General features: G+C 40.5%; 2 protein-coding genes across 3 annotated transcripts in view; one reads left to right on the plus strand and one right to left on the minus strand.

Annotated features, from left to right (window-relative positions):
• LOC127672425 (zinc finger protein 431-like) overlaps positions 1–13,586 on the minus strand; it is a 37,285-nt gene extending 23,699 nt beyond the window's left edge. For both annotated transcript variants that reach the window (XM_052167586.1, XM_052167585.1), the window contains exon 1: positions 13,475–13,586. In XM_052167586.1, the coding sequence (XP_052023546.1) occupies positions 13,475–13,477 (3 nt within the window). In that variant the 5' untranslated portion in view covers positions 13,478–13,586. The remainder of the gene's footprint in view (positions 1–13,474) is intronic.
• LOC127672424 (zinc finger protein 431-like) overlaps positions 1–15,975 on the plus strand; it is a 313,721-nt gene that overhangs the window by 213,546 nt on the left and 84,200 nt on the right. The window lies entirely within an intron of this gene.

The following is a 15,975-nucleotide window of genomic DNA, read 5'->3' on the forward strand; positions in this document are numbered from 1 at the left end:
TACTTATTAGAGCATACCAAATATTATTTACACCTTTTCTCTCAGGTTGTGCATTTTCAGACAGGAAAAATTACATTCCTGTTAGGCACGATGATACCTGTTTGTCCATATCTTCTGTGTTGGTTGATTTGGCTTCTGGAAATAAGTTCAGTTCTTCATTTAGATTCTTAGACTGGACTGCCTTGGCCTGTGAACACCCCAAAGTGGCCAGTTTGGAATTTTACTGACTAAAATTCATTACCTGACATCGATAACGCCAACTACTTTCAAAGCAGAAAAAGTCTCATTTTCTTTCTCTCAATCTCTTTCTGTGCTATGACTACAACAGCTACAAAGTTCATCAGTGAATTCAATTCATACACAATCCCTGCCCCCCAAGAGCCAGAGTTTAGAGGACACTCATTCACTGGTCTCTTTTCCTTCTCATTAACAGTCAGGGTCTAGCCTGAAAGAAGTTTTGGGACACTCTTCCAGGCACTAGGCATCAGAGACAGGATTAGGTATACAAAGCAAGTCTTAACTACATAGCATGACCAAAGACTGGGCTAAAGAAGATGTTACTCTAAACAAAAATAAAAAAGCACCCAAGAAAAAGGAATATAATTCTTAATGACTGGAAAACACTGGAGAATAGAAACAAGAAATTAGAGGATGGATACATAAAAAAATGAATTTTAAATAGTAATACTGGCCCTGTTGGTGCTCCATCTTCCTTCCAGCACATACCTCCACATACAATCTCAGATTAGCATAACAGTACATATGCCACAGCTCTGCCTGCCTTCTGGGAGTCCTGTTTGAAACCAAGAAACACAGGTAAGACCTCTATGACCCAGTCCATCTGCATTTGGGGATCACAAGTCCAGCATCTATGGTTCTGCCCTGCCCTATCAGAAATTCCTCTTCCTTCCAGTCCACACCTGGACTGTACCCCAGACTCCATCCCACAGCTATGCTTGCATTTTGGGAGGCTTGCAGCTATCCACAACAACCAGTCCCAGAGACGTATTTACCCAGGGATTACCAGACCAGCCAACACCAGACACAACCAGATGGCAAAAGGCAAATGCAAGAACATAATCAACAGAAGCCAGTGCAACATGACATCATCAGACACCAGCTCTACCACTATGGCAAGCACTGAATACCCTACCATACCTGAAGAGCAACACTGTGACCATAAATCTCATCTCATGAAGATGATAGAGGCCTTTAAAGAATATATAAATAAACCAGTTAAAGAAATAGAGGATAATATAATCAAACAGGAAGAAGCTCTTAAAAAGGAAACAAATAAATCCCTTTAAAAATACAGGAAAACACAATTAAACAGGTGAAAGATAAGAATAAAATGGCTTAAGAGCTAAAAATGGAAATAGATGCAATGAATAAAATATAAATGGAGGCAACCCTGCTGATAGATAACCTAGGAAAGAGAACAGAAACTACATCACCAACACAATACAAGAGATGCAAGAGAGTATCTCAAGCATACAACATATCATAGAAGATACTGATACATTAGTCAGAGAAAATGCCAAATGTAAAAAAACATTTCGAACTCAAAAGATCCAGGAAACTTGAAACACTATGAAAAGACTAAACCTAAGAGTAATAGGAATAGAAGAGGTTGATGGTTCCCAAGTAAAAGGGGCAGAAAATATCTTCAACAAAGTCACAGTAGAAAACTTCTAATCCTCAGCCACGGGACTGCATACCCAGGTGGCTTGGGGAGATAGCTAGCCTTCCAGTAGTGAAGTCAGGCCTGAGAGTGCAGGTAGGACCACCACTGCTGCTCAGAGGAACCTGACTTCTGACATAAGAACATAGGGGCATCCAGGGACAGGAGTCTTCTGATTTGCATCTGTGCCCAGAGCTGATCCTGGGCCATGGAGCTACATTCACAAATATTGTTATGAGGGAGCTGTTCTCCCAAGAATGCTTACACACCTGCACACAGAGAGAACTGGTCTCCCAAAAGTACAGATACACAGGCTTGCAGGACACGAATGAGCCACAGCCAAAGACAGCAAGACCAGCTAATACCAGAGATAACCAGATGGCAAAAGGTAAACACAAGAAGATTACCAACCACTTGAAATTTAAATAAAGAATATATCTAATAAAAAATTTAAAAAAATAAAATATTACCAACAGAAACCAAGGCGATATGACATCATCTGAATCCAGTTCTCCCACAACAGTAAATCCTGGATACCTCAACACACTGAAAAGGCAAGAGCTGGATTTAAAAATCACACATCAAGATGCTGATAGAGGAAGTCAAGAAGAACATAAAGAAATACAGGAGAACACAGGTAAACAGGAAAATGCACTTAAAGAGGAAATACAAAAATACCTTAAAGAATTACAGGAAAACAGGAACAAACTAGAGAAGGAACTAAACAAAACCATCCAGGATCTAAAAATGGAAGTAGAAATAAAGAAATCACAAAGGGAGACAACTCTAGAGATAGAAAACCTAGAAAAGAAATCAGGAATCATAGATACAAGCATCAACAACGGAATACAAGGGATAGAAGAGAGAATTTCAGGTGCAGAAGACACCACAAAAAACATGGACAAAACAGTCAAATAATACAAAACGCAAAAAGCTTCTAACTGGAAACATCTAGGACATCCAGGACATCCAGGACATCCAGGACATCCAGGACACAATGACTAGTCCAAACCTAAGGATTATAGGTATAGAAGAGAGAGATTTCCAACTTAAAGGGCCAGTAGATATCTTCGACAAAATTAATAGAAGAGGCCGGGCAGTGGTAGCACACACCTTTAATCTCAGCACTTGGGAGGCAGAGGCAGGCAGATTTCGGAGTTTGAGGCCAGCCTGGTCTACAAAGTGAGTTCCAGGTCAGCCAGGGAAACACAGAGAGACCCTGTCACGAAAAACAAAACAACAAAAAAAATTAATAGAAGAAAACTTCCCTAACTTAAACAAAGAGATGCCCATGAACATACAAGAAGCCTACAGAACTCCAAATAGATTGGACCAGAAAAGAAATTTGTCCTGTCACATAATAATCAAAACAGCAAATGTATTAAATAAAGAAAGAATATTAAAAGCAGTAAGGGAAAATGTCAACTAACTTATAAAGGTAGACCTATCAGAATTACACCAGACTTCTTGCCAGAGACTATGAAAGCTTAAATGATCCTGGGAAGATCTCATACAGATCCTAAGAGAACACAAATGCCAGCACAGACTGTTGTACCCAGCAAAACTCTCAATCACCATAGATGGAGAAACTAAGATATTCCATGACAAAACCAAATTTACACAATATCTTTCCACAAAACTAGCCATACAAAGGATAATAGATGGAAAACACAAACACAAGGAAACTACACCCTGGAAAAGGCAAGAAAGTAATCATCTTTCAACAAACCCAAAAGAAAATAACCACACAAACATAAATATCACATCAAAAATAACAGGAAGCAACCATCACTATTCCTTAATATCTCTTAATGTCAATGGACTCAATTCCCCCAAAAAAGACATAGACTAACAGACCGTATATGTAAACAAGACCCAACATTTTGCTGCATTCAGGAAAGGCACCACAGTGTCAAAGACAAACACTACCTCAGAGTAAAAGGTTGGAAAATAGTTTTCCAAGCAAATGGTCCCAGGAAACAAGCTGGAGTAGGCATTTTAATATCCAATAAAATGGACTTTCAACCAAAAGTCATCAAAAGACACAGAAGGACATTTTATACACATCAAAGGAAAAATCATCTATCAAGAAGAACTCTTAATTCTGAACATCTGTGCTCCAAATGCAAAGCCACCCACACTCATAAAAGAAACTTTATTAAAGTTCAAAGAACACATTGCACCTCACACAATAATTGTGGGGGACTTCAACACCCACTCTCATCAACAGACAGATCAGTAAAACACAAACTAATCAGAGACACAGTGAAACTAGCAGAAGTTATGGACCAAATAGATTTAACAGATATCTGTAGAACATTTTCTCCTAAATCAAAAGAATATACCTTCTTCTAAGCACCTCATGGTACTTCTCCAAAACTGACCATATAACTGGTCACAAAACAGACCTCAACAGATATAAGAAGACTGAAATAATTCCATGCCTCCTATCAGATCACTACAGACTAAGGCTGGTCGTCAATAGCAACAAAACAACAGAAAGCACACATCCACATGGAAGCTGAACAATGCTCTACTCAATGATGACTTAGTCAAAGAAGATATAAGGAAAGAAATCAAAGACATTTTAAACTTTAATGAAAATGAAGGCACAACATATAGAAACTTATAGGAGACAATGAAAGCAGTGCTAAGAGGAAAACTCATAGTTCTGAGTGCCTTCAAAAAGAAACTGGAGAGAGCATAGACTAGCAGCTCAACAGCACACCTGAAAGCTTTAGAACAAAGAGAAGCTAATACACCCAAGAGAAGTAAAACAGGAAATAATCAACATCAGGGCTGAAATCAACCAAGTAGAAACAAAACGAACTATACAAAGAATCAACAAAACCAGGACCCTTTCTTTGAGAAAATAAAAAAATAGATAAACCCTTAGCTAGGCTAACCAGAGTCCACAGAGACAATATCCAAATTAACATCAGAAATTAAAAGAGGGATATAAAAACAGAAACTGAAGAAATTTAAAAAGTCATCAGATCCTACTATAGAAGCCTATACTCAACACAATTGGAAAATCTGGATGAAATGGACAATTTTCTAGACAGATACCAAATACCAACATTAAATCAGGATCAGATAAACCATCTAAACAGTCCCATAACCATTAAAGAAATAGAAACAGTCATTGAAAATATCCCAACCAAAAAAGCACAGGACCAGATGGTTTTAGTGCATAATTCTATCAGACCTTCAAAGATGACCTAATATCAATACTCTTCAAACTATTCCACAAAATAGAAACAGAAGAAACACTAGTCAACTCATTCTACGAAGCCACAATTACACTGATTCCAAAACCACACAAAGATCCAACAAAGAAAGAGAACTTCAGATGAATTTCTCTCACGAATATTGATACAAAAATACCCAATGACATTCTTGCCAACCACATCAAAGACCACATCAAAATGATCATTCACCAAGATCAAGTAGGCTTCATCCCGGGGATGCAGGGATGGTTCAATATATAGAAATCCATCAATGCAATCCACTACATTAACAAACGCAAAGAAAAAAAAAAACCACATGGTCATTTTATTAGATGCTAAAAAAAGCATTTGACAAAATTCAGCATCCCTCCATATTAAAAGTCTTGGAAAGATCAGGAATTCAAGACCCATATCTAAACATAGTGAAAGCAATGCACAGCAAACCAGTAGCCAACCAACATAAAATTAAATAGAGAGAAACTTGAAGCAATCCCACTAAAATCAAGGACTAGACAAGACTGCTCTCTCTCTCCATATTTACTCAATATAGTATTCGAAGTTCTAGCTAGAGCAATCAGACAACAAAAGGAGGGCAAAGGAATAAAAATTGGAAAGGAAGAAGTCATATTATCATTATTTGCAGATGATATGATCATATACTTAGGTAACCACAAAAATTCCACCAGAGAACTACAGCTGACAAACAACTTCAGGAAAGTGGCCAGATATAAAATTAACTCAAACAAATCAGTAGCCTTCCTATACTCAAAGGATAAACAGGCTGAGAAAGAAATTAGGAAACTACACCGTTCACAATAGTCACAAACAATATAAAATATCTTGGTGTGACTCTAACCACACAAGAGAAAGATCTGTATGACAAGAACTTCAAGTCTCTGAAGAAAGAAATCGAAGACCTCAAATATGGAAAGATCTTCCATGCTCGTTGATTGGCAGGATTAATAAAGTAAAAATGGCCGTCTTGCCAAAAGCAGTCTACAGATTCAATGCAAATCCCATCAAAATTCCAATGTAATTCTTCATAGAGTTAGAGTAATTCTCAGATTCATCTGGAATAACAAAAAAACCCAGTAGAGTGAAAACTATTCTCAACAGCAAAAGAACTTCTGGGGGAATCAGCATCCCAGAGGTCAAGCTGTACTACAGAGCAATAGTGATAATAACCGCATAGTATTGGTTCAGAGACAGGTGGGTAGATCAATGGAAGACCTAAAAATATACCCACACACCTACGGTCCCTTGATCTTTGAAAAAGGAGCTAAAACCATCCAGTGGAAAAAAAATATAGCCTTTTCAACAAACAGTGCTGGTTCAACTGGCAGTTAGCATGCAGAAGAATGCAAATCGATCCATTTTTATCTCCTTGTACAAAGCTCAAATCCAAGTAGATCAAGGACCACCACATAAAACCAGATACATTGAATCTAACAGAAGAGAAAGTGGGGAAGAGCCTTGAGTACATGGGTGCAGGGGAAAATTTCCTGAACAGAGCACCAATAGCTTATGCTCTAAGATCAAGAATTGACAAATGGAACCTCATAAAATTACAAAGCTTCTGTAAGGCAAGGGACACTGTCAATAGGACAAAACAGCAACCAACAAATTGGGAAAAGACCTTTACCAACCCTACAGCAGATGGGGGGGGGGCGGGGGGGATAATATCCAATATATACAAAGCACTCAAGAAGTTAGACTCCAGAGAACCAAATAACTATTTAAAAATGGGGTACAGAGCTAAACAAAGAATTATCTACTAAGGAATACCGAATGGCTGAGAAGCACCTAAAGAAATGTTCAACATCCTTAGTCATCAGGGAAATGCAAATAAATCAAAACAACCACGAGATTCCACCTCACACCAGTCAGAATAGCTACAATCAAAAACTCAGGTGGCAGCAGGTGCTGGTGAGACTGTGGAGAAAGAGGAACATTCCTCCAATGCTGGTGGGATTGCAAGCTGGTACAACCACTCTAGAAATAAGTTTGGTGGTTCCTCACAAAATTGGACGTAGTACAGCAGGAGGACCCAGCCTTGTACAAAATTGGACATAGTAAAACAGGAGGCCCAGGAGTGCCTGGGCATATACCCAGAAGATTCTACAACAAGTAATAAGGACATGTGCTCCACTATGTTCATAGCAGCCTTATTTATAATAGCCAGAAGCTGGAAAAAACCCAGATGTCCTTCAACAGAGGAATGGATACAGAAAATGTGGTACATTTACATAATGGAATATTACTCAGCCATTAAAAACAATGAATTCATGAAATTCTTAAGCAAATAGATGGAACAAGAAAATATTATCCCAAGGGAGGTAACCCAATCACAAAAGAACACACATGGTATACACTCACTGATAAGTGGATATTAATTAGCTCAGAAGCTCAGAATACCCAACATACAATTAACTGACCAAACGAAGCTTATGGATCCTTAGGTCCTTCTTAGAAGGGGGAACAAAATACCCACGGGAGGAGATACAGAGAGAAAGTGTGGAGCAGTGACTGAAGGAAAGACCATCCAGAGACTGCCTCACCTGGGGATCCATCCCATTTACAGTCACCAAACCCACACACTACTGTGGATGCTAACAAGTGCTTGCTGACAGGAGCCTGATATAGCTGTCTCCTGAGAGGCTCTGACCGTACCTGACAAATAGAGAAGTGGGTGCTCTAAGCCAACCATTGGACTGAACACAAGGTCCCCAATGGAGGAGCTTGAGAAAGGACCCAAGGAGCTGAAGGAGTTTTCAGTCCCATAGGAGGAACAACAATATGAACCACCCAGTACCCCTAGAGCTCCCAGGGACTAAACCACCAACCAAAAAGCATACATGGAGGGACCCATGGCTCCAGCTGCATATGTAGTAGAGGATGGCCTTGTTGGACATCAAAGGGAGGAGAGGCCCTTGGTCCTGAGAAGGCTTGATGCCCCAGAATAGGGGAATGCCAGGACAGGGAAGCAGGAGTGGGTGATTTGGAGAGCAGGGGGAGGGGGTTTGGATAGGGTGTTTTCAGAGGGAAAAATTGGAAAATGGGATAACATTTGAAATATAAATAATGAAAGTATCTAATAAAACAAAAAAGAAAGAAACAGGGGAGGGAAATGAGTAAGTACTAAAATGCCAGAGTGAGACACATGATTAACAAACAATGTAATAAACAATAAAAGTAGGAGTACTCACAACAACAACGGAAAAATTACATGATAATCTTATCAGATGCTAAAAAAGCCTTTGATGAATCCAACATCTCTTCATGTTAAGTCTAGGAAAGATCAGGGATTCAAGGCATATACCTAAACATAATAAAAAAAAAAAAAAACCATTTATGGCAATCCAATAGGAAACATCAAATTAAAAGGAGAGAAAAGTGAAGTAGTCTCATTAAAATCAGGGACAAGGAAGGGCTGCCCATCTCTCCTGTACTGGCTAGTTTTGTGTGTCAACTTGACACAGGCTGGAGTTATCACAGAGAAAGGAGTTTCAGTTGGGGAAGTGCCTCCATGAGATCCAGCTGTGGGGCATTTTCTCAATTAGTGATCAAGTGGGAAGGGCCCCTTGTGGGTGATGCCATCCCTGGGCTGGTGCTCTTGGGTTCTATAAGAGAGCAGGCTGAGCAAGCCAGGGGAAGCAAGCCAGTAAGAAACATCCCCCCCCCGCCCCCCGTGGCCTCTGCATCAGCTCCTGTTTCCTGACCTGCTTGAGTTCTAGTCCTGACCTCCTTTAGTGATGAACAGCAATGTGGAAGTGTAAGCTGAATAAACCTTTTCCTCCCCAACTTGCTTCTTGGTCATGTTTGTGCAGGAATAGAAACCCTGACTAAAACATCTCCCTATCTCATATCCAACTTGAATCTCAAGTGAGAGCAATAAAACAACAAAAGGAGATCAAGGGGATACACATTGGAAAGGAAGAAGTCAAGATATCATAGATGAAATGATAGTACACATAAGCAGGCCAAAAAATTCTACTAGAGAACTCCTACAGTTAATAAACAACTTCAGCAAAATAGCTGGATATGAAATTAACTCAAACAATTAACCCCTTTATACACATGATAAACAGGCTGAGAAAGAAGGGAAGCAACATTCTTCATAATAATATAATATATTTACAAATAATTCACAAATAATATAATATATTTTGGTTTAACTCTAACCAAGCAAGTGAAAGATCTATATGACAAGAACTTCAAGTTCCTGAAGAAAGAAACTGAGTAAGCTATCAGAAAATGGAAAGGTCACCCATGCTCAGAGACTGATAGTATTAACATAGTGAAAGTAGCCACCTCACCAAAAGCAATCTACAGATTCAATGCTATTCCCACGAAAATCTAACACATTTTTTTTACAAACCTTTAAAGAGCAATTTTCAACTTCATACGGAAAAACAAAAACAAAACAAAACTAAACTAAAACAAAAACAAACAAACAAACAAACAAAAACCCAGGATAGCTAAAACAATCCTGGACAATAAAAGAAATTCTGGAAGAATAACCATCCCTGACCACAAATTGTACTGTAGAGCAATTAGTGATAAATGATATGGTATTGGTACAGAAACAGACAGGTTGATCAATGGAATTGAATCAAAGACCTCCCCTCCAAAAAAACCTCCATATACCTAGGGACACTTGATTTTTGACAAACATGCTAAAACCATACAATGGAAAATAGAAAGCATCTTCAACAAATGGTACTAGTCTAACTGTATACCTGCATGCAGAAGAATGCAAATAGATCAATATTTATCAGCCTGCACAAACTCAAGTCCAAGTGGATCAAGGACTTCAACACGAAACCAGATACATTAAACCTAGTAAGAGAAAAAGTGGGAAATAGCCTTGAAGACATTGATACAAGAGACAATTTCCTGAACAGAATTTTAATGGCTCTAGCTCTAAGATCAACATTTGATAAATGGGATCTCATGAAAGGGAAAGCTTCTGTTAGGCAATGGACACTGTCGACAGGACAAAATGGCAGCCTACAGATTGGGAAAATCTTTACTAACCCTACATCTGACAGAGGACTAATATTCAAAGTATATAAAGAATTCAAGAAGTTAGACTCCAACAATCCAAACAACCCAATTAAAAAGATGGGGTACAGAGCTAAACAGAGAATTCGCAAAAGAGGAATCTCAAATGGCTGAGACACCTTTAAAGAAATATTCAAGATCCTTCGTCATCAGGAAAATGCAAATCAAAACAACCCTGAGATTCCACCTTACACTGATCAGAATGACAAAGATAAAAAACTCAAGCAACAGCACATGCTAGCAAGGATGTGGTAAAAGAGGAACACTCTTCTATTGCTGGTGGAATTACAACCTGGTACAACCACTTTGGAAATTAATCTGGAGGTTTCTTAGAATAATGGAATAGTGAAGGCTCAGCTATACCACACCTGGGCATATACCCAAAAGATGTTCCAACATATAACAAGGACATGTGCTCCACTATGTTCACAGCAGCCTTATTTATAATAGCCAGAAGCTGGAAAGAACCCAGGTGTCCTTCAACAGAAGAATGGATACAGAAAATGTGGTACATTTACACAATAGAATACTACTCAGCTATTAAAAACAGTCATTAAATTCTTAGGCAAATGGATGGAACTAGAAAATATCATCCTGAGTGAGGTAACCCAGTCACAAAAGAGCACACATGGTATGCACTCACTGATAAGTGGATATTAGCCAAAAAGAAGCTCGGAATACCCATGATAGAACTCACAGACCCAAAGAAATTAAAGAAGAAGGAAGGCCCAAGTGAGGATGTTTGAATCTCACTAAGAAGGAGGAATAAAATAGTCATAAGAGGCTGAGAGAGTGAGAGGGACTAGAGTGGGAGAAGGGAGGGGGAGGGGAATTGGTGGTGGGCAGGATCAGGTGTATGGGAGAGACAGGCAAGAGTGCAAAAGAGACAGGAGAATGAATGGAAATCTGCAGCTGCCAGGGGTGGGGGTGGGGTGGGGTGGGGTGGGGGAATCTCTCGAAGTCCCGGAGACCAGAAATGGGAAAGGCTCCCAGGACTCAATGTAGTGAGCATAGCTGAGATGCCTAACAGTGGGGACATGGAACCTGAAGAGGCTACTTACTGTATCCAGGCAGGAACCACAGTGGAGAGAGAGCAAAATAACTGACCCACAAAACTTTTGGCCTAAAATGTGTCCTGTCTAAAAGAAATGCAGGGACAAAGATGGAGCAGATACTGAAGGAATGGCCAACTGATAACTGGCTCAACTTTAGACCTATCCCATGAGCAAGCAGCAGTCCCTGACACTATTAATATCCTGTCATGCTTGCAGGCTGTGGCCTACCACTTGTGCCCTCTGAGAGGATCTACCCAGCTGACTGAAACAGAAGCAGATACCCATAGCCAAACACTGAACAGAGATCAGGGGCTCTTATGAAAGAGCTGGGGGAAGGTTTGAAAGTCCTGAAGGGGATAGAAATTCCACAGGAAGACCAACAGTCAACTAACCTGCACCTCTAGGAGCTCTCAGGGACTTACCCACCAGCCAAGCAGCATACAAGGCTGAACCAAGGTCCCTATCATATATGTAGCAGACATGCAGCTCAGTCTCCAGGGCTACCTTTTCTGGCCTCAGTGGGAGACAATGCATCTAATCCTGAAGAGACCTGATGTGCCAGGGTAGGAGCAATTTGGGGAGTTTAGAGGACAACCACTCAGAGGTGAAGGGGAGGTAGATGGAGGGAGGGGTTTTGTAAGGGGGAACTAGGAGGGGCAGTGTTTGGGATACAAATATATAAATAAATAAAAATTTTAAAAAGTATTCTAACACTCTTATTTTGGTTGAAGTAAAGTCTTGGATTTAAAAATTAAAATTAAAATTAATGCCAAATATTTGTCTTTAAAAGATAAATATAATTGAAAAACAATTATGGATACTAACTTTGAAATACTCCCTAGTAGAAGAAATGCCATAAATAAGATACTATTTGACCTTGCCCCCATGTATAGTGTTAGCTGCTGAGATCTGTAACTTGACACAGAAAGCTATGCACAAAAGCCTCTGTCTCAAATTTTTGAGCTCACTTAACTGTGTCAATGAGGATTTTACACATCTGCATAGTCCTTCCTATAAATTGAAAATTCAGTATTCACTGTCTCAGACTAACCTACCCAAATTTTACAACCACTAATCTGGTCTCTTTTCACTCACATGCATGAATTAACACATGATAGAAAATTACAAAATGGGAATTTCATCAAGCAAGGTTATTGCCCTGGGGATTAACTGACTAGGATCAAGGCGACCTGAATCAACATAGCTTGTCTCAGAAACATTTTTCTTCTCTAAAAGGCTGAAGATGCACTGTCCAAGAATCTTCCTGGGGAAAAAAATCACTCCACATACAATTAAAAGATAAGGAAACCTCTTTCATGACTGCATGCATTTAGCTTTGGCTAAGGATAAACAAGGAACCAGCCTGGAACAGATTCTGCATGTAATGGCCCCTGAGAGCAGCTTGACAGAGGCCTGTTCTTGGATATGATAATGGATCTTGTGGCTGGTTGTAAATCTGAGTCTCCTTTGTTATGGTGTGGAAGCAAATTTCGGGACAATCCTAGTCAACAAACATGTGTATCCTAGCATCTTAATCTCTAACAGGCCTGCTTGGCATACTACTTCTCTGTAGGATGTCTTAGCTTAATTTTTATTTGATGTCCCTTATTTCTAAGCACTGGTAAATCCTCTACATCATCTATTCTTTTCTACATCACAGCTAAACATTGGGGTGCTGCTACCCAATATTGCACAACCTCCACAAAATTAACTCCAAATGGATCTTACACCAAAATGTTAAATGCTAAGAGCAGACCTTGTAGAAGACACTAGAGAAACCAGGGCTATCCAAGTTTGGCTTCCTGACAAGTCCCTGTTTCAAATACACTGATCCAGCCTCCAAAGTGAAGTAATCCTGAGCCACCGCCAGGTCCAGAGAGTGACTAGGACCAAGAGAGACTTCAGAGGGGGGAGGGGGGGTTGCTGCTTCCCACCCAGACCCAGGAACGGCCCATCACTCCAGCTCCCAGCTACTGAGCCGCCAGTTTCTTCCCTTTGCGGGCAATGACCTTGCGCTCACGAGGTCAGGATTTTGGAGCTTGCCAGATCTCCCCTCACAGCCCCTAGCAGCAGCACACAGCACAGCACATCAAATCATTCAATCCTGCTCAGCTACAGTACGGAACCTGCAGCAGGGCACCCGGAGGTGGGAGGTGGGGGGAACCACCTCCTCTTCTTCTGACTGGCAGGTCTGCCTGCAGGCCCTGATTGGCCAACAAGTCTTGTACAGCTTGAGTATCTCCCTTAGGGTTGGAGAATGCTGAAGAAACAGGGCGTAGTGTTCCTGGCCAGAGCTAGAGTCCCACATCCGGATATACAAAGGTCTGCATTTAGGTAGCACTTGTGCCTGTCCTCCAATAGCCTTCCCACCCAGCCTCTGGGGAGGACCCACCACTCCCGCTCCCGCTGCTCTTCCCCTTTGTGAGCAGTGATCTTGCTCTCACCATGCTGTGGTTGCAGAGCTTGCCGGAGCTCTCCTCACCGCACCAAACGGCAGCACACAGAGCAATTCACACGGAACCATTCACGCCTGCTCAGCTGCAGAGCTAGACCTGCAGTAAGGCACCCGGAAGAACCCGCCTCTTCTGAGTGACAGGTCCTCCTGGAGACCCTGATTGGCCAGGGAGTCTTGAGTGACAGGCGCACCTCCCCTAGTGTTAGAGTGTGTTGAAGAGACAGAGCCAAGCGGTTCCTAGGCCAGGCTTCCAGTCCAAGGCCTGACCTTTTCCAGATATGCAGAGATTCGCATTTCAGTAGTGCCACGGACCACCTCAGTCGGGTATGAGGGTCCCTGGGACGAGGGGTAGGTAAGAATTCGGCAGTGACAAACAGAAAACACTGAGGCAGTTTGAATCTGAATGTATTTTGTAGTTTCAAGCAAGGGTTTTATGCATAAAGAAACAAGTATTACAACTCTGAGAAGATGTGTTCAGTGAAGCAGTCAAATAGAACAGACATCATCATAATCATTTGGCACAATAAAATACAAAATCATCCAAGTATTACAACTTCTGAAAAAGTGTGTTCAGATAAGCAATCACGATAGAACAGGTAACAATTGTTAATTGGCACAATAAAAATCATCCAAGGCTAGTGGCAAATTTAAAGAACAAGTTAATAAATTTTTATGGTTAGGTATTATTTAACATCTAATATCTTATTTTTTGTAAATCTTAAAGGGTAAATTTAAACTACTTTAATTATTTTTACGAGTTTTTAAAACAATATACCAAAGCCTACTTCCGATGACACACATGCAGCCATATGAAATTTTATTGTTGGGAAAGTTTTTATTTATCAATACTATCTCATAAATGATTATAAAGTGGAGCAATGGTTTCCCCGGAGATATAAGGTTAGTGACTCCATCTCAAGGAATGGTTTCTTACCCATTATCCTCACATAAGCTCTTAGCCTAGGCTATCAGGAACATCTGGTAAATAAGAAAAAGAATAAAAGAAGATAAAACAGATAAATTGCCATGAGAGCTGTGCCTCAATAGTTTGTTCTGGGCAAGAGTTCCACAACCGGTTCCAGCAGGCCTCCTTCTTTCGAAGTGTTTGCCTCAGTCTGTGGAACTTGTCACTGAGATTCTACGGAGTTGGTGTGGCACAGTAGCACTTTTTCTTGTTCTGCAATAGCTACCACAGGGAGCTACCACAGCCAGCCCTAGGGAGGTCCCAGCACTCCAGTGCCTTGCTACTCAGCCCCCTGGTCCTCCCCACCTCGCCTGACTTCAGAGCTGGCCTGTGCTCCCCTCACAGCACTTCCTCTTTTTCCCTCCTGGAATCTAGGTGTATAGCTTGCTTAGCCTATTACTCAGCTTGCAGTGGAGTTATCAGTCTGTCCCACAACGGAAGGATGCTCAGAGTATTAAGTGTTAAAGAGAGATTTTAGGGAACAGGATTTTTGTTTTGTGGCTTCATGCTAGGTTCAGCTACTTGCACCTGCAGGGCTTAAGGCAAGACTTGGAGAAAAGCAGGAAACATGACCAACACTGTAGATCACTACTGTGAGCCAGCACATCTTCCTCAGTGGGAAGGTGAAAAACAAAACAAAAAACAAACAACAAACAACAACAAAAAAAAAACATAGCTGTCTTAGTCTATGATCTCCAGATGAACAGAATTGATAGACTGAGTCTATGTAGAAAGTATCTGTACACCCATGGAAAGTTGAAGAATACACCAGTGGTTCAGTTCATGTGACTGAATGTCCCAGTGGTCTTCAGTATGTAACATAATCCTCAAGAAGCAGGCTCTAATACCATTAAAAAGTGAACTTGCTATCCAGAGATAGGGAAAGCAAAAAGAGAAAGAACAACCATTTTCAATGTTCTTCATATATGTATGCTGCCACCAGAAGCTGTGGCCTAGGTTAAAACTGGATCTTGACACCTCAAAAGAATCAGATTAAAGAAGGGTTTCCCCCAAATCCCCCACAGTACCCAACTCTTTGGGTTTTAGTTAACTCCAGATGTAGTCATTTTGACTAAGAACAGTAGCCATCACAACAGATGAGACAGATGAAGTGAGAAAATTTCCACTCCAGCTCCTCCCCATGACAGACCAGGAATGCATGAGAATCATTTCCAAAGTAATGATTTTATTCAACAAAGGAAGCATTGACATTTTACTTAGCTAGTGTGGATATGATATGTTTGCCTAGTCCTAAGCATATTAAGTTAAATATATGAACTTTTCTGAATGTGGTCAGAGTGTAATAGCAGAGATATTTAAGAACATTCTCAGCTCGAAGTCATGCAGAAACATATGAAAATTGTAAAAATGGTGGACAGAAACGCCTCTGGAATGTTCATCGTGTCCCATAAGGTCTTAGCTGAAAACAAGTAAATGGCACTGTGAAAGTAGATTGCACAGGAGCCAATGATACCTATTGATTATGATGTGTGATCTAACAGATAGAGGTATCAATGCCTCAGTTC

The sequence above is a fragment of the Apodemus sylvaticus genome, chromosome 22, assembly GCF_947179515.1.
Source record: "Apodemus sylvaticus chromosome 22, mApoSyl1.1, whole genome shotgun sequence".
NCBI classification, from domain to species: Eukaryota; Metazoa; Chordata; class Mammalia; order Rodentia; family Muridae; genus Apodemus; species Apodemus sylvaticus.